General features: G+C 40.1%; 1 protein-coding gene across 1 annotated transcript in view; it reads left to right on the forward strand.

Moving 5' to 3' along the window:
- ATM (ATM serine/threonine kinase) overlaps positions 1-20,097 on the forward strand; it is a 156,645-nt gene that overhangs the window by 112,811 nt on the left and 23,737 nt on the right. The window contains 12 exon segments of the mRNA XM_062196965.1: positions 953-1,072; positions 2,706-2,940; positions 3,374-3,541; positions 4,675-4,788; positions 5,486-5,703; positions 6,643-6,850; positions 8,477-8,590; positions 9,110-9,268; positions 12,170-12,308; positions 13,521-13,603; positions 15,020-15,160; positions 15,872-15,988. Of these exon segments, the coding sequence (XP_062052949.1) occupies positions 953-1,072; positions 2,706-2,940; positions 3,374-3,541; positions 4,675-4,788; positions 5,486-5,703; positions 6,643-6,850; positions 8,477-8,590; positions 9,110-9,268; positions 12,170-12,308; positions 13,521-13,603; positions 15,020-15,160; positions 15,872-15,988 (1,816 nt within the window).

Here is a 20,097-nt window from a genome sequence, read left to right on the forward strand (position 1 = left end):
AGGTGAAACCAGCGCCTGTAGTGCCAGCATCCCATATGGGCGCTGGTTCGAATCTTGACTGCTTCACTTCCGATCCAGCTCTCTGCTATGGCCTGGGAATGCAGTGGAAGTTGGCTCAGGCCTCGGGCCCCTGTACCCACGTGGGGGACCTGGAAGAAGCTCCTGGCTCCTGGCTTCAGATTGGTGTCTAGCCAGTTGCAGCCATCTGGGGAGTGAACTATCGGATGGAAGACCTTTCTCTCTCTACCTCTACCTCTACCTCTACCTCTCTGTAACTCTGACTTACAAATAAAAAAAAGAAAGATTTATTTATTTTCAAATTTAAAAAAAATATATTTATTTAATTAAGTCAGGATTAGATAGAGGGAAACAGAGAGAGAGAGATCTTCCAGCTGCTGGGTCATTTCCCAGAGGACTGCAACAGCCAGTGCTGGGGCCAGGCCAAAGCCAGGAGCCAGGAGCTACTTCCAGGTCTCCCACAAGGGTAACAGGGTCCCAAGCACTTGCAACTTCTTCTGCTTTTCTCAGACCATTAGCAGGGAATTAGATTGGAAATGTAGCTGCCAGGACTCGAACCAGCACCAGTATGGGATTCTGGCTTTGCAAGCGGCAGCTTTACTCAAACACCATAACTTTAGCCCCTCCATATGTATTCTTTAACCTTTCAAATAACTCAGGAAGTAAAAGAATTTATTCTTAGAGAAATCCAGTAATATACCTAAAGTTACATAGCCATAAGTGGCAGAGCCAGGATTTAGATCTAGGTCTGTATGATTCCAAGACTTAGTTTGTTTCCACTGCTATTTTTGTGTTCACTGTTGCTTGTGAATATTGTTATTGCTAAATCAACAGGAGAACCAATGATGAGAACTCTTTAAGAACAAATATGAACTTTTGTCTCCCTAAAACCTCTTCGTACTTTTCAGAGTGTCTTTTTTGATTTTGCCACTAGAGTAAAAGAAGTGGAAGAATTGTGTAAAGGCAGCCTTGAGTCTGTGTATTCACTCTACCCCACACTTAGCAGATTGCAGGCCATTGGAGAACTAGAAAACATTGGGGAGCTTTTCTCAAGGTATGTGATTCATATGACTTCATATTCCTCCTAAAGTGCAGCTTTTCTGTTATCAGTAGTGACTTACAATAGATATAAACTTAGCATTTTTGAATTAATTATTTTAGATTTTTCTGTTTCACCTTTTTTTTTTTTTTAGATTTATTTTTTATTTATTTGAAAGAGTTGCAGAGAGAGGTAGAGACAGAGAGAGGTCTTCCATCCGATGGCTCACTCCCCATATGGCAGCAATGGCCGGAGCTGCACCCATCCAAAGCCAGGAGCCAGGAGCTTCTTTTGGGTCTCCCATGTGGATGCAGGGGCCCAAGGACTTAGACCATCTTCTGCTGTTTTCCCAGGCCATAACAGAGAGCTGGATCGGAAGTGGAGCAGCAAGGACTAGAACTGGTGCCCATATGGGATGCTGGCACTTCAGGCCATAGCACCGCCCCATCACCTTTTTTTTTTTTTTTTTTAAGAGATTTAGAGATTTATTTTATTTGTTTGAAAGGCAGAGTTAGAGAGACAGAGGGAGATTTTCCATCCACTGGTTCATTCCTCAAATGACTGCCAACAGCCAGAGCTGGACCAATCTGAAGCCAAGTGGATGAGGGGTTCCAAGGACTAGGGCCGTCCTCCACTGCTTTCACAGGTGCATTAGCAGGGAGCTGAATCAGAAGTAGAGCAGCTGGGACTTGAACTTGTGCACATAGTGGATGCTGATGTTGCAGGCAATGGCTTAACCTGATTGCCACAACACCAGCCCCTCAGTTTTACTTTTTGATACGGTAAATATCAGTAGCTGTTACCCAAAGTTTGAAAGTTCTTTGTAGTTCTTGGTAATTTATAAGCATATAAAAAGGGTTCCTGCAACTTAGAAGTTCGAGATCTGCTGCTCTAGGGGAATTTTGGGAGAAAAAGTTTCAGTTTTTATGGGTTTGTCTTAATATTTTCTTTTATATGAGGCAGCTGAAAGAGCTTTAATATCCTCACCACCTCATCATCTTCTTAATCCCCCTGATTAATCTTTTTAATTTGTCTCAACACCATAGGCCTGAAGGATTAGACAGTATTGCTTAGCCTAGTTATCCAAGGACATTATTCATATAAACCAGTAATTCATGTAAAACTATACAGTATGCATTTTCTGTTCCTTTAGTTAGTAATATTGGTAGATGGACTATTTGCCAGATAGTTTTCCTTCCGGCATTATGATTTCTTTGGCAGTTGGCAGTAGTCACTGTCCTTAGGTAATGAATGGGTTTACCTCATTTCCTTGCTGACGTGACCTTTACCACAAGGAACACTGGACAGTTAAAGTACAGGCATGATTTATGATAGGTCTGATAAGTGTACTTTCATTTCAGAAAGGTACTTGTTTATAAGGACTCTCTTTTGTGATGTCAAAGAATAGTTTTTAGAAATTCTTCCTAAAATGTTCATTATCTATAGCCTCTCTGTTGACCTCTTAGAAGTCTTACCATATAACATTCTTATAGCTTTTAAAACCTTGGTTCGTATTTAGGATTCTTTCTTTATAAGCTTCAGTCTTGTTATCTAAAAGTTTCTTTATATTGTAACATAAGTTTCAGAAATCTCACAATTTTTTTTCTTAGTTTTTCTGCTTATGTGAACTCATTGATTTGGCTTTCAGATCAGTCATGGATAAACAGTTCTCTGAAGTGTACGTTAAATGGCAGAAACACTCCCAGCTTCTCAAGGACAGTGATTTTAATTTTCAGGAGCCTATCATGGCTCTACGCACAGTCATTCTTGAGATCCTGATGGAAAAAGAAATGAATAGCTCCCAACGAGAGTGTTTTAAGGACATTCTCACCAAGCACCTTACAGAATTCTCTATACTGGCCCGGACTTTCAAGAACACTCAGGTAAATAGGATTTAAAACATCAACTTACCTCTTCGACCTTTCTTTTTATCAGAAAACAGAAAGCATTAGTGAAAAGGAATTGTCATTGAGAAATAACGATTCTTATTAAAATCGTATAGAGAAGCTTAAGATTTCCCATTTTGGAATTAGACATCAGTTTAAGCCTTGGACAAGGTAGTGTCTTCTGTCAACTTCAGTATCATAGCTAAACAATGAGAAGATGGCTAACTTAAGACTGACGCATGTATATAAATATGCATAGACAAGACAGACAGATGTGGGGGTGGGGGTGGGAGGCAGGCAGGCAGGTACTTGAGACAGACCCTGGCAAACAGTCAAGTCCACAGTGAGTGGTATTACTGCTTTCATTGTTGTTATTAGTTACAATAATAATAAAGGAAATATTTATTTCCAAATGTCATTTTCATTTCAGCTCCCTGAAAGGGCAGTATTTCAAATTAAACAGTATAATTCAGTGAGTCATGAAGTCTCTGAATGGCAGCTGGAGGAAGCACAAGTGTTCTGGGCAAAAAAAGAACAAAGTCTTGCCCTGAGTATTCTCAAGCAAATGATCAAGAAGTTGGACACCAGCTGTAGAGAGGTTTATTTATTTTTATTATCTGAATTAATGTTTTACTATTGTTATTGTATTGCTGGGGCCAGTGCTTTGGTGTAGCTGCTAAAGTTGCCACCTGCAGTGCCGGCATACCATTTGAGTGCCAGTTCGAGTCCCAGTTGCTCCATTTCTGATCCAGCTTTCTGTTATAGCCTGGGAAAGGAGAAGATGGCCCCTGCACCTTGGGCCCCTGCACCTTTATGGAGGGCCTGAAAGAAGCTCCTGGCTCCTTGCTTGGCATTGGTGCAGTTCCAGCCATTATGGCTATCTGGGGAGTGAACCAGTGGATGAAAGACCTCTCTTTGTCTCTCTTTCTCTGCCTCTTGCTTCTCTGTAACTCTGACTTTAAAATAAATAAATAAATCTTCAAAAAAAGAAAAAAGCATTGCTGTGCTTTCAGATATTTTTAATAACAATTTAAGCTTTGAAATTACTAATTAATGAGCAAGATGCAGAAAGGATTCTTGAAAATCAGTATTTCTGAGGTTGTCATTGTGTTATAGTGGGATAAGCCACTGCCTATATTACTGGCATCCCACATTGGAGACCTGGAAGAACTTTCTTACCTTTAGGCCCAGCCGTGGTCATTGCAGCCATCTGGAGAGAGAACCAGATATCTCTGTTGGTCTCTCTCTACCTCTGCCTTTCAAATAAATAATATTATACAAATTAATATTTGTAAAGAGTTCAGAAACTTCTTTTAAAAGATTTATTTATTTGAAATTCAGAGTTGCAGAGAGAGACAGGGAGAAATAGAGTGATTTTTCCATTTGCTGGTTCTCTCCCCAGATAGCGGCTCGGGCCAGGGCTGGGCCAGGCCAAAGCCAGGAGCTTCTTCCTGGTCTTCCATGTGGGTAACAGGGGCCCGACCATTTGAGCCATCTTCTGCTGCTTTTCGCAAGCCGTTAGCAGGGAGCTGGATTGGAAGTGGAGCGTCCGGGACATGTGAACACTTGCCCATATGCAATGCCTGCATTGTAGACAGTGTCTCTCTACCCACTGTACCACAGCGCTAGCCCCTAGAAACTTTCATAGTCTGTTTTCCCTACGTGGAGGACATTTTTTTTTTACATTCATGATAATGAATTATATTTTAAGACTTTGAATTTCTTCAACAGAATGATTCCAGGCTAAAGCTTATACACACAGAATGTCTGAGAGTTTGTGGTAACTGGTTAGCAGAAACTTGCTTAGAAAATCCTACAGTCATCATGCAGACCTATCTAGAAAAGGTAAGCTTTTAGAGTAACCCTTAAGTTAATGAATACACTTGATTTTTTTTGCATCAGGTCCAAATATATTTTAAAAGCAAATAAAGACATGAGTTTTTCCCATATGTTATCACTATTAGAACTCTGTATAATATTTAGGGCAAGAATTAAGCAGAATTTTACCAAAGGAACATATGTTGAAAGTAATCCCAAGTATGGCTTCCCCTTCCTCAGTCTTCCCACCACTAGCTGCTCTTTCGTAAGTTGTTTCTGATGGTTTCTCCATGTAGTCACCTACAAAAATAGCTGATTAAGGAACATGCAAGCTGGCCCTTACTATTCATTTGTAGTACAACCACACACAAGTAAAGGCTAGGACTTCAGTACTTCAGCCCCCTTTGACTTTCCTGTTTCTCCTTCTTATTCCTTAAGTTAGCTGATTTTGGAAATAGTTACCTAACTTAAATAAGTATAACTTGAAAAGAATGATGTAATTAACTTTAAATTTTATGATGCTCTTTGTTTTTGCACAATTTGCGTTTTGTAAATACTGTCTTGGTTATTTCTTCACTGTCAAAGTTGTTTTGAAAGGCTAAGAAAATAATAGATTTCATGTAATGTAGCTTTTACATATATAAACTTTAGGATGAGATTACTTTGAGTAATTCTTCAGATGTGTTTAGTATTTGTAAATTAAATGGATTGTGTGTTCTTAAAGGCAGTAGAAGTTGCTGGAAGTTGTGATGGAGAAAATAATGATGAGCTCAGAAATGGGAAAATGAAGGCATTTCTCTCATTAGCACGGTTCTCAGATACTCAGTACCAGAGAATTGAAAACTACATGAAATCATCAGAATTTGAAAACAAGCAAGCCCTCCTAAAAAGGGCCAAAGAGGAAGTGGGCCTTCTGAGGGAACATAAGATTCAGACTAACAGGTAAGTAGATGTCAACAGGTGATTAAGTTTATGTTCACAAGTTAACTGAATGAATCTATGTGAAAAATGTGATGTGATTTTTTTTTATCTGATTTGTAATTTTCAGCATACATATAGATTGTCTTGGCCTCACAGTGGTTATCTCAAATGAGCATGTAAGATGCTGACATGTATTCTTTGAGGAGGTGTTCATAGTCTGGTTCTAAACTCATGTAGTGTTTAGGTGTTAGCTTTTTTGTTTTGATTTTTAATTTGTTAGTTGGTATCAGCTGAAAAGGAGATAGATAGGAAATTAAAAACAGAAGACTTAGGGCAGGAATTGTGGTGCAGTGGGTTATGCCACTACTTGGGATGCTCACATCCCATAGCAGAGTGTCTGGTTTAAGTGCCAACTCTAATCTAGTTGCCTGCTGATACATACAAGAGGCAGCAGATGACGACTCGAGTACTTGAGTCCCTATCATCCGCATTAGAAGATACTGACTTCTGGCTTTAGCCTGGCCCAGCCCTGATGTTGCAGGCATTTGGAGAGTGATCCAGCAGATGGAAGATCTCTCTTTGTGTCTGTCTTTGTGTATGTGTGTGTGTCTTTGTGTGTATGACTGTCTCTTTCAGTGAAAACATTAAGAAATACAGAAAAAAATACCATTTTGATGTAATTAAATCCCTTTATTTAAGCTGGTCTTCGGTCTATGTATTTAGCATAAGTAGAGGATAAGTTAACTAAATAGCTTGAATAGAGTTCACTCTGCACTCCTTTGCTTAGGAAAGCTTATAAATTGCACAATGAAAGCAAAAGTAAGTTTGTTTACTTTATAATTCTTAGAATTTTGCTTTTTCTCCTGTAAGGACCCTTGATTTCCCACTTATGTATATATCATATATGATTTTGTAGTAATGTAAAATTTAATGGCTTTTGTATTTTACTTTTAATGCAAGATACACAGTAAAGGTTCAGCGAGAGCTGGAGTTGGATGAATGTGCACTTCGTGCACTGAAAGAGGATCGCAAACGCTTCCTATGTAAAGCAGTTGAAAATTACATCAACTGCTTATTAAGTGGAGAAGAACATGATATGTGGGTTTTTCGACTTTGTTCTCTCTGGCTTGAAAATTCTGGAGTTCCTGAAGTCAATGGCATGATGAAGGCAAGTCTATTCAACCCAACATTCTAACTTGCGCTTTAAAAACTGACATAAGCCCTTTGATTCAGGGACTTTGTAAATCCTTTTGTATCTTGAGCATTAGATTGGGTCTCTTTACAGAAGCACTTAAATTCTAAATGATGCAGGTTTCTGTGGAGATGAAAAAATATAGGTCTTTTCCTATATCTTTGCAGTTACCACTGGAGAGTAGTGCCCAGAGGAGGGCACTAAATGCAGGGGTTTGGAAAGAAGTTAAAGATAATGTAATCAGTCACTAGTGGGTTCCTGCTTGTCTGGGACTACTAGAGTTAATTATTTTTATAAATGGAAACATATTTTAAAGAAAAATCAAGATGTCAATATTTCAGAATTTTTTATTTAAAAATCTTTGATTTTAATGGTAACACCTAATGGTAAAGTTTATATTGACAAGGTAGATTTTGTCAGTGAATTTGAAGGTTAAAAGTAAAATAATGCCCCTGGATGAAAGGAATAATAAGACTCATAATACACAGGCCCTATCTCTGCCATAGTGTATATTAAATGCTATAGGCCAGGGTGTATAAGGATTTAATTGTACACTGATTTCTCAGGATTCCGTGTTACGGTAGTACTCATGTCTATAATCATGCTCCTTAGATTCAATGGAATATAAGCAGTACCAGATACTCCAGTTCTTTTTTTTTTTTTTTTTTTTTTTTATTTATTTCAAATTCAAAGAGGAGAGGGAGAGAAAGAGATAGGTCTTCCATCCACTGGCCCACTCCCCAGATGGCCGCTTTGGCTGGAGCTGCACCAATCCAAAGCCAGGAGATTCCTCTGGGGCTCCCATGTGGGTGCACGGGCACAAGGACTTGGGCCATCTTCTGCTTTCCCAGGCTACAGCAGAGAGCTGGTTTGGAAGTGGAACAGCCGGGACTCAAACTGGCGCCCATATGGGATTCCGGCACTGCAGGCGGTGGCTTTACCCGCTATGCCATAGCACAGGCCCTCCAGTTCTGAATACAATTTAAATTAGAAAGAAATACTTCAGCTTACCTTCTTCTTTTCTTTTTCTTTTTTTAAAGTTTGCCGAACTTTCTATTTCTTTCTTTTTTTTTTTTTTTTAAGATTTATTTGTTTATTTGAAAGAGTTGACACACAGAGAGAAGGAGAGGCAGAGCGAAAGAGGTCTTCCAGCCATTGGTTCACTCCTCAATTGGCTGCAATGCAGGAGCTGCGCCGATCTGAGGCTAGGAGCCTGGACATTCTTCCAGGTCTCCCAAGCGGGTGCAGGGGCCCAAGAAACTGGGCCAGCTTCTACTGCTTTCCCAGGCCATAGCAGAGAGCTGGATTGGAAGTGGAGCAGCCAGGTCTCAAACTGGCACCCATATGGGATTCCTGCACTGCAGGCAGTGGCTTTAGCCGCTACACCACAGTGCAGGCCCTTGACTTACCTTCGAACCTATCTAGAATACTTATGATAAAGCCTTTCAGAAGAAGTAACAAGGAAATTCATAGTGAAGTTTTGTTGATAACCAGTTGGTTTTGCTAGTAGAGGATCAATAACTTAGGATAGTTTATTTGTTTAGTTGTGAAAATATTTGAAATGTATTGTTTATTAATGTTATACCCTTTTATAAACAAAAGGGACCTGGAATGAAGATTCTATCATACAAATTTCTGCCTCTAATGTACCAACTGGCTGCTAGAATGGGAACCAAAATGATGGGAGGAGTGGGATTTCATGAAGTCCTCAGTAATGTAAGTAAACCTGAAAACTAAATCATAGTGACTATATTGTTATTTATATATATTGTGTTATATTGTTATATATTATATTGTGTTAAATATATAAATATATAATATATTATATTATAATATAATATATAATAATATAATAATATATTATATTATATACTATATAATATAATGTATTATAATATAATAATATATATAAATATATAAATATATATTGTGTTATACTGTTATGTATACGCACACACACACACACACATATACGTGCACACAACTCTTCCTCTCTGGGAAATATGAAATTCTGTATTTTACCTCCTCTCATATGTACGCTATTCAGTTTCTCTCAATCTTTGTGTACCTCTCTGGCTCTCTCACACAACACAAATATACATACACGTATACACAGATACACACTTAACTCACTGTAGTATCTAGACAATAACACATTTTAATGTGCAAAATGCAGAATGTGAATTTTTCTATTGTTGATGTACATAAAACTAATAGTTCCTAATTTCCTGACAGCTCATCTCTAGAGTTTCAATGGATCACCCCCATCATACTTTATTTATTATATTGGCTTTAGCAAATGCAAACAAAGATGAATTTTTGACCAAACCAGAAGCAGCAAGGAGGAGTAGAATAACTAAAAATGCACCTAAACAAAGCTCTCAGCTTGATGAGGTATCTGGATTAAACATACATTAATCTTTATGAATTGTGATACTTATTCTTTAGGTTTTCCTTTTTTAAGTCTTGAGGATTTTAAAATGTTGTTGCTGGCAGTACCTAATCCTCTGTTTTATGATGCCACTTTGATTAGTCAGCTTTTTGTTGCTATAACAAAATAACCAAAATAAGCTAACTTTATAATTGAAAAGGTTAACAGGAGCTTCATTGTCCAAAATCTGGTGGCCCTGTATGGCATGGTGTTTTTGCTGGCAGTTCTGAGGGGGCATCATGTAGCAAGAGGGAGCACTTTTGTCTGTTTCTGCCTCTTTTTATATGGTCACCATGGGATGGGGTCTCCACCCTAACAACCTAATCCAATCTGATCACTTCCTAAAGGCCACATGTCTAAATACCATAATTGGGTGTGATTAACGTAAGACTATAGAGACGACATCTTTAACACATGGGCCTTTGAAGGATACCTAAACTAATATCCAATTTGGAGCCTCCTAAAGTTGGTTAAAAATTCCTAAATATTTTTCAAAGCATACAAGATGCCAGTAGAGTCGTACTTAGTTTTCTCTTGGCAGTAGGCAGTGGGAAAATAGATTTTTGAAAGGTACCTAAGTCATTGATTTTTTTTAAAGATTTTTATTTATTTATTTATTTGAGAGGTAGAATTATAGACAGTGAGAGGGAGAGACAGAAAGGTCTTCTGTCCACTGGTTCACTCCCCAAATTGCCACAATGGTAGGAGCTGAGCTGATCCAAAGCCAGGATCCAAGAATCAGGAGCTTCTCTGGGTCTCCCAAGTGGGTGCAGGGGCCCAAGTGCTTAGGCTATTTTCCACTGCTTTCCCAGGCCATAGCAGGGAGCTGGATAAGAAGAGGAGCAGCTGAGACTAGAACCGGTGCCCATATGGGATACCGGCTCCTGTGCCACAGCGCCAGCCCCAGTTATTGACTGTTTTTTTTTTTAAAGATTGATTTATTTGAGGGGCTGGCGCTGTGGCGCAGCAGGTTAACATCCTAGCCTGAAACACCAGCATCCCCTATGGGCACTGGTTCAAGACCTGGCTGTTCCACTTCTTTTTTTTTTTTTTTTTTAATATTTTTTATTTATTTGAAAATCAGAGTCACGGAGAGAGAGAGAGAGGTCCTCCATCTGATGATTCACTCCCCGGTTGGCCGCAACAGCTGGAACTGTGCCGTTTCAAAGCCAGGAGCTTCCTCCAGGTCTCCCACATGGGTGCAGGGGCCCATGGTCCTGGGCCATCTTCCGCTGCCTTCCCAGGCCATAGCAGAGAGCTGGTTTGGAAGTGGAGCAGCCAGGTCTCGAACCGGTGCCCATATGGGATGCCGGGGCTTCTGGCCAGGGCATTAACCTGCTGTACCACAGTGCTGGCCCCCTGTTCCACTTCTTTTTTCTTTTTTTTTGACAGAGTGTACAGTGAAAGAGAGAGACAGAGAGAAAGGTCTTCCTTTTCCGTTGGTTCACCCTCCAATGGCCGCTGCAGCCGGCTCGCTGCGGCCAGCGCACTGCGCTGATCCGAAGGCAGGAGCCAGGTGCTTCTCCTGGTCTCCCATGGGGTGCAGGGCCCAAGGACTTGGGCCATCCTCCACTGCACTCCCTGACCATAGCAGAGAGCTGACCTGGAAGAGGGGCAACTGGGACAGAATCCGGCGCCCCAACCGGGACTAGAACCTGGTGTGCCGGTGCCACAGGCGGACGATTATCCTATTGAGCCGTGGCGCTGGCCCCCTGTTCCACTTCTTATTCAGCTCTCTGCTATGACCTGGGAGAACAGTGGAAGATGGCCCAAGTCATTGGGCCCCTACACCCACGTGGGAGACCCAGAGGAGGTCCTGGCTCCTAGCTTCAGATTGGTGCAGCTCTAGCTGTTGTGGCCAACTGGGGAGTGAACCATCAGATGGAAGACCTCTCTCTCTCTCTCTCTCTCTCTCTCTCTCTCTCTCTGTCTCTGTCTCTCTCTCTGCCTCTCCTCTCTCTGTGTAACTCTGACTTGGAAATAAGAAATCTTTAAAGAAAAAAGATTGATTTATTTGAAAGGCAGAGTTATAGAGAGGCAGAAAGAGAGATTTTCCATCTGTTGGTTCATTCCCCAGATGGCCACAAAGGCCGGAGCTGTGCCAACCCAAAACTAGGAGCCAGGAGCTTCTTCTGGGTCTTCCACGCGGTTGCAGGGGCCCAAACGCTTGGACCATCTTCTGCTGTTTTTCCAGGCCATAGCAGAGAGCTGGATCAGAAGTGAAGCAGCCAGGACTTGAACCGGCTCCCATATGGGATCCTGGCACTGCAGCTTTACCCGCTATACCATAGTGCCATCCCCAGTCATTGTCACTTGAGTTTATCATACCTTTGAGTATTTCTCCTACATAGGTGGCTATTTTGTATCTGAAGAATTAAAATATTTTTATCATCTTGATCTATATTAAATTCTCTTCTTTTTTTTTTTGCTTTTTTCTTTTCTTTTTTTTTTTGACAGGCAGAGTGGACAGTGAGAGAGAGACAGAGAGAAAGGTCTTCCTTTTGCCGTTGTTTCACCCTCCAATGGCCACCGCGGTAGGCGCGCTGCGGCCAGCGCACCGCGCTGATCTGATGGCAGGAGCCAGGTGCTTCTCCTGGTCTCCCATGCGGGTGCAGGGCCCAAGGACTTGGGCCATCCTCCACTGCACTCCCTGGCCACAGCAGAGAGCTGGCCTGGAAGAGGGGTAACCGGGACAGGATCGGTGCCCCGACCGGGACTAGAACCCGGTGTGCCGGCGCCGCAAGGTGGAGGATTAGTTTAGTGAGCCGCGGCACCGGCCAAATTCTCTTTTTCTTTTATGTTTATGACTCTGAGAAACTGTGCTGATTATTTCCTGCATAATGTTTTTTGTTTCTCATTAATAGGATAGGATGGAGGCTGCAAACAATATAATAAGTACCATCAGAAGCAAGAGGCCTCAGATGGTCCGGAGTGTTGAAGCACTTTGTGATGCTTATATTTTGTTAGCAAACTTGGATGCCACTCAGTGGAAGACCCAGAGAAGTATGTGTTTGAAAGAATGAGTATCATTCTCTTGCTGTGCAATTCTCTGTAAGAATATGTAAGTTCCTTAAAATCGCAAATATTGCTGCGATTATACATATAAAAGTCCTAATGGTTTCAGTTCACACATGATCCAACAATGTAATTTTTTATCTAATAGTTTAAACATCCCACAGTCACTATTCACTTGATATCTTTGGTTAGAACTGGGAATAGGTGACTACACTAAATTAATTACTTGATTTTTGTTAATAAGCTTTGGAGTAAATACTGTTACAGGGAATTACATAGAAAGGCAAGAATATTAAAATAACTGAACAACTGATTGTTTCCTTGATTTAAAGGTTACTTTTAAATGCTAGTGGTTACTCACTATACCCTTAGGACGAACAGGTTGAAAGTTCTTAAGCATTTCATCTCCTCCACATGTTCTAGAATGTCTTTATTCAGTCACTCCTCTTGCTGTGTGTAGTTCAAATAATTAAAAGCTTCTGTAATACTTGATTTTGTGACTCATCTCTAAATGTGTTCCCCATACTTTAATAATCATATTTTTTCTAGTTAGAATCATGTCTTCAAGTTTAAATTTCTATTACTTTAGAATAAGATTGAGACTTCAAATATTGTTTCTAACTAACAAAGAATATTGTCATGTCTTTTTTGTACTTACTACTCACAGTAATGAGATAAGGGTATGTATCTGTGTGCTATAAAACCTGTTGTAATTATTTCAAGATGGTCCTTCCAATGGATTCTGGTCTGATTATTAGTTCCATAAAACCTGCAGGTCCATTTTAAAGCCATGTCTTTTTTTGTTTTAAGATATATTTATTTATTTGAAAGGAAGAGTGTCAGAAGGAGAGGGAGCAAGAGAAAGAAAAAGTATATGCACATGTGAGAGCTTATATCTTCTGATTCACTCCCCAAATTTCTGTAGCTATCAGATCTTGAATTCAGGAATCAGAAACTCTATTCTGGTCTCTGACCTGGGTGGCAGGGACCCAAGCATTTGGGCCATATTGGCTGCCTTTCCTGGTGACTTAGCCTGACATAGGCTACTGTTGCAGGTGGTGGCTCAACTGCTTGTGCCACAATGCCAGCCCCAAGCCATGTCATCTGTTGCCAAGCTTTTACCCTGAGATGCGTTGCAGCCTAATCTGCATGTCTTCCCAGTTCGCAGGTGTCACTAAATGTCTTTACTTTTAAATACAGAAGGCATCATCATTCCTGCAGACCAGCCAATTACTAAGCTTAAGAATTTAGAAGCTGTTGTTGTCCCTACTATGGAAATTAAGGTAATTTACCATGAACTGTTTTGGTTTTTAAATTAAATAACATTTTAAGTGATTGAACCATTTGGTAAGATTTTTTTATTCAGTCAAAATTGGTTAAATATTGGAAGTTTCATGTATTGCAACCTAGAGTTTTTCTGTTAGATTCCTTTTACCCAAGCTTTAAATTACTCAAAGGTTTCTTTCACTTTGTTTTCCTTTGCACTTAGTATTATACCTCTTTCTGATCAAGATCAATAGACTGTTAAAAATTTTCACTGATCAGATAAAGAAAAATTTATATATGCTTATGCCAGATTCTTTTTTTTTTTTTAAGATTTATTTATTTATTTGAAAGTCAAAGTTACACAGAGAAGGAGAGGCAGAGAGAGAGAGAGAGGTCTTCCATCCACTGGTTCACTCCCCAACTGGCTGTAACAGCCAGAGCTACGCCAATCCAAAGCCAAGAGCCAGGAGCTTCCTCTGGGTCTCCCACATGGGCACAGGAGCCGAAGGACTTGGGTCATTTTCTACTGCTTTCCCAGGCCATAGCAGAGAGCTGATTGGAAGTGGAGCAGCTGGGACTCGAACCGGCACCCATATGGGATGCCGGCACTACAGGCAGCGGCTTTACCCACTGTGCCACAGTGCCGCCACCAAGATTAATTCTTGACCCATCAAAAAAATTCCCAATTGTTTTGTTTTGGCTTTTTACAATTCTGAATGCAGAATGTACTGACTGTATGTATTACAACAGTATTGAATAAGCAGCATAATATGTATTATAGTATTGCACTGACTAGATAGAAATGGTAAATTTTAGTTTTGTCATAATCTTTTATTGCCTGAAGTACCTTTCAGGCCAAAGTGTCAGTAATAAAGGTTATGGTTTAGAAAATCATCATATTGAATACACTGTAAGTCTCTCCTTCAAGTTTGTAGTTCATTGCTTAACATCTGTAGTTATTCACTTTGAAATGTAACTGCATCTTAAAAATTAACTAAGATACATCAGCTATTTTAGCTGAATGTTTTCTGTTAATGCCAGACTTAGCACTTACAACTTAGAAAACTTCTCTCCACCTTTTTAAATATTTACCTCGTTATCGTTTTGAGAGTTTCATTTCTGAGAGAACTTGTGTGACAGTACATGAATTCTGGTTTTTAAGTAGTTTTTCAGCAGCAGCATTCTAACTTGATATACCCTGGTTTCATTGAGATATTTAGGAAGGTTAATTGTATTATTTATGTGTCATTTTTAAAGCCTTTCCAATGTCAGATAATCTCTTTCATTAAAGAGAAGAGTTATAGCTCCAGTTCTCAACCAATAGCACATTGTTTTTTATCTTTTAGTATAGAATGAAAATTGTGATTCATAATTTATTTTTATTTAAATGCAAATAATATATCTGAATTAATATCCTAATTATACTTTTTTAGGTGGATCCCACAGGAGAATATGAAAATTTGGTGACTATACAGTCATTTAAAGCAGAATTTCGTTTAGCAGGAGGTATAAACTTACCAAAAATAATAGATTGTGTAGGCTCTGATGGCAGGGAAAGGAGACAGCTTGTTAAGGTGAGATTTCCCTTCCCTGTAGTCCTTTTTTTTTTTTTTAAAGATTTATTTATTTGAAAGTCAGAGTTACACAGAGAGAAAACAGAGAAAGGTCTTCCATCCAATGGTTCACTCCCTAATTGGCCGCAATGGCTGGAGCTGCGCTGATCCGAAGCTAGGAGCCAGGAGTTTCTTCTGGGTCTCCCACATGGGTGCAGGGGCCCAAGGACTTGGGCCACCTTCTACTGCTTTCCCAGGCCATAGCAGAGAGCTGAATTGGAAGAGGAGCAGCTGGGACTAGAACCGGTGCCCATATGAGATGCTGATACTTTAGGCCAGGGCGTTAACCCACTGCACCATAGCACCAGCCCCTCTGGTGTAGTCCTTAGAGAGCTAATGATGTCAATGATAAACTCTAATTTAAATTTCTTTCCTGCTTCATGTGGGTCTTTGTCTTTATTCTGAATAATTATAAGTGAGGAAAACTTGTAAAATAGAAATGCATCATTTTCTCAAACCAGAATTCTTTTCCTGTGTGTGTGTGTATAAGACTATCATTATTGTATTTATTGGATAGTCATATTGATCCAGGTTAAAAAATAGCATGTACAGACACGAAGGGGTTAAAAACCAGTTTGATATCTAAGTGCCTTTTGCCATTCTCAGATCATTTTGTATGTCTTTATAATAAAATGGACTGTGTTTAGTTATTTACCTTTCATTATCCTGAAGGGACGTGATGACCTGAGACAAGATGCTGTCATGCAGCAGGTTTTCCAGTTGTGTAATATGTTACTGCAAAGAAACACTGAAACTAGGAAGAGGAAGCTGACTATCTGCACATATAAGGTAACTACTTAGTACGGTTTAAAATTTACTTATTTTATTCATTTGAGAGACAGAGTGACAGAGAAATATAGAGAAACCCCATCTTCTGTTCCATTCCCCTAATGCCCACAACAGCTAGGGATAGGACAGGTCCAAGCTAAGAGCCAGAAACCCAATCCAACTCTCCCATACGGGTGGCAGGGACCAACTACTGGAGTCATCACATGCTGTCTCCCAGGATATGCACAGGCAGGAAACTGAGTTGTGGTCCAAGTCAGGACTTGAACCCAGGCATTCTGATATGTGATGCAGGCACCCAAAGTGATGTCTTAACCACTAGGCCAGACATCTCTCCCTATTTTGTACTTTGGTTGGCTTCACCAAGAAACTATAAAAGAAACCATTATTAGGACCAGGAGTCAGTAAATGTTTCTGTGAAAGGCCAAACTGTAAACATTTTAGGCTTTGTGGGCCACATAGATCTCTGTCACATACTCTGGTTTTTCTTTTACAATGCTTTAGGGGCCAGCGCTGTCACGCAGTGGATTAAGCCACAGCCTCCAGTGCCGGCATCCCATATGGGGGTTGGTTTGAGTCCTGGCTGCTCCACTTCCAATCCATCTCCCTGCTAATGCACCTGGGCAAGCAGCAGAGGATGGTCGGAGTCCTTGGGCCCCTGCACCCACTTGGGAAACTGGGAGGAAGCACACTTGGCTCCTGGATTTGGCCTGGCATAGCCCTGGCTGTGGCAGCTATTTGGGGAGTGGAAGGTCTCCCTCTTTCTTTTTCTCTCCTTCTCTCTCTAAACTCTGCCTTTCAAATAAATAAATAAATAAATAAATCTTAAAAACAAAAGTTTATGACGCTTTAACCATTCTTTTTTCACAGGCTCTATAAAATCATGCTGATGCTTAGTCTGGTCCAACAGCCATATCAGTTGCTAACCTCTGATTTACATAATTCAGTATTTTTTTTCTTTATGTTTGATTTTCTTTTTAAAAGATATTTATTATTGTTAACTACAGTTAAGTGTTCTTCTTAGAGTTGACTATTTTCCCATCTTTTTTTTCCCACTCAACAGTGCGTTATAGAAGTCTTTGATTTTTTTAGCAGCTGGACTGTGTATATGTACATCGTTTTTTATACACAATCTTATGGTTTTTTGGAATGTTTCTCATCTTTTGCCAGTGTACTCAGTGTTGTAATCTGACTAGCCTTGAATGTAGAAATTGCATACATACATGAAATGAATCTGTGGGATAGTTGGTTAGAGATTATATTTACCTATAATTTGGTAGGCGTTGCCTCATTAGCCTCAGTAAGGCATACTCATTTCTGTTTACTCCAGCAATTTGCCTGAGAAATTAATTCTCAAGTTACGTAATTGTTTTAGCCAATCATTTTTGGCTTGTATTGATAATCCATTTAGCTTATGTATATTTTCAGAAATAACAATAAGTCCTAATTTTTGCTATCAAAATTAAGGAAAGGTTTGAATACAACTCATTATTTAGTAGAGAAGCAGTCTTTCAGAGACTCTAATCTCGCTTCTTTCCTATACTCTCAAAATAATACATGTAACAAGTGATTATTTTCCCTAGCAGGTTTACTTTAAACATAGAGCTATCCTAACAATTCAGACTAATATAAACAATGGAATGGAAAAAAGTCCCTTTAAATGATGAAAACTATATAGTATGAATAAACTGCCTCAAATTAGTAGTAACTAGAAACATAGTGGATTGCACATGAAAATATTACAAAAATAAAGTATACTGGGGCCAGCAGTGCAGCGTAGCAAGTAACGCTGCCGCCTGCAGTGCCGGTGTCCCATATGGGTGCTGGTTTGAGTCCCGGCTGCTCCACTTCCCATCCAGCTCTCTGCTGTGGCCTGGGAAAGCAGTAGAAGATGGCCCAAGTCCTTGGGCCCCTGCACCCGTGTAGAAGACCAGGAAGAAGCACCTGGCTTCAGATCAGAACAGCTCCAGCCATTGCGGCCATCTGGGGAGTGAACCAGCAGATGGGAGATGACTGACTCTCTCCGCATCTCTGCCTTTCAAATAAATAAATAAATCTTTTAAAAAAATGAAAGCAAAATTGACAAATAAAAAAGAGAAATAAACAAAAAATAATAAATACAAAACTAAAATGAGGGAGATACCATGTCTTAAATAGGAAGACATTCAAAAATATCAGTTGACTGTCAACAAATACATGTTCATAAATCAAAGACATCCTTAAAACATAAAACAGTTCAACATGAATATGTTAAAATAAAAAACTGTGTAGGGATAAGTGGTACAACAGTTAGTCACTGCTCAGACTCCTAAATCCCATATAAAAGTACCTGGTTTCAGTCCTGCTTACTGTGCTTCCAGTTCAGCTTCTGCTATTGCATATTTTGGCTAGCAGATGATAGCTCGATTAACTTGGCCACCCACCTGAGAAACCTGGATTGAATTCCAGATCCTGTCTGTTGGCAGGCATTTTGGGAGTGAACCAACAGATGATGCCTGTTTCTCTCCATTTGTTTATATGTGTATGTATATATGTGTCTCTGTCTACCTTTCAAATAAAATCAAAATAAATTTTAAAAATGTATAGACTAGATACAGTAAAGGTAAATGACCAACTAAGAAAATAAAATGTTAATAAGGTTGGTATTAATAACAACAGGGAGTAGCCAGCGCCTTGGCTCACTTGGTTAATCCTCCGCCTGCAGCGCCGGCACACCGGGTTCTAGTCCTGGTTGGGGTGCTGGATTCTTTTTTTTTTTTTTTTTTTTTTTTTGACAGGCAGAGTGGACAGTGAGAGAGAGAGAGACAGAGAGAAAGGTCTTCCTTTTTGCCGTTGGTTCACCCTCTAATGGCCGCCGCGGTAGCGCGCTGCGGCCGGCGCACCGCGCTGATCCGATGGCAGGAGCCAGGTGCTTATCCTGGTCTCCCATGGGGTGCAGAGCCCAGACACTTGGGCCATCCTCCACTGCACTCCCTGGCCACAGCAGAGAGCTGGCCTGGAAGAGGGGCAACCGGGACAGGATCGGTGCCCCAACCGGGACTAGAACCCGGTGTGCCGGCGCCGCAAGGCGGAGGATTAGCCTGTTGAGCCACGGCGCCGGCTTGGGGTGCCGGATTCTGTCCCGGTTGCTCCTCTTCCAGTGCAGCTCTCTGCTGTGGCGCAGGAAGGCAAGGGAGGATGGCCCAAGTGCTTGGGCCCTGCACCCTCATGGGAGACCAGGAGGAAGCACCTGGCTTCAGATCAGCACAGCGCGCCGGCCGTGGCACCATTTTGGGGGTGAACCAACGGAAGGAAGACCTTTCTCTCTGTCACTGTCTAACTCTGCCTGTCAAAAAAACAAATAATAACAATAGGGAGTTTATATTAAGAATATATAAAGAACTCTTAGATACCAGCAGTAAATAGTCAAACAAATAGGAAAAAGAATAAGGAGCACAAACACAACCAGGCAATATATAAGAAGAAAATATTTGAATGACCAGTAAATCTATCAAATAATATTCTACTGATAACCTAGAAAATACAAATCAAAACCACCTTGAGATGAAACAATGCACCTCATTGAAAAAATATAAAATGTTGAGAAAGCTATGGAATAGCTACCAGTATGTATGCAAATTGCTACAATCACTTTACAAAGTTACTTGGTAACATATGGTTAGCTAAGTTGAAGATTTAAGTCCCTCATGATTTAGCTATTTCACTGCTAGGTATATACCCTGAGAAACTGAAGTATGTTAGCAATAGACTGTTTACACTTTAACAGTGTTATGGAGAAATTTCAGAGTGTATCAGAGAAATTTGAGAGTGTATCAGAGTAATCTGGAGACACTGTAAATGTTAAGATATAAACAACAAATTGGATAATTGAGTGTTTACACAATAAAGTTATTAAAAGGAATGACTTAAATGTACTGTCAGCTTAATATAAAACAGTATTACGAAAAAAGCAAAATGTAGAATTATACATATAGTACAATAACCCTACTTAAAGCTTACAACTGTTTTATGTTTATGTAGCTTTGAAAATAAAATATGCCTAATATCCATGAACCTGATAAACCGGTTAGAACTACCTGGATGATGGGGAGGAGCATGGAATCAGCAAAGGG

The sequence above is a fragment of the Lepus europaeus genome, chromosome 7, assembly GCF_033115175.1.
Source record: "Lepus europaeus isolate LE1 chromosome 7, mLepTim1.pri, whole genome shotgun sequence".
NCBI classification, from domain to species: Eukaryota; Metazoa; Chordata; class Mammalia; order Lagomorpha; family Leporidae; genus Lepus; species Lepus europaeus.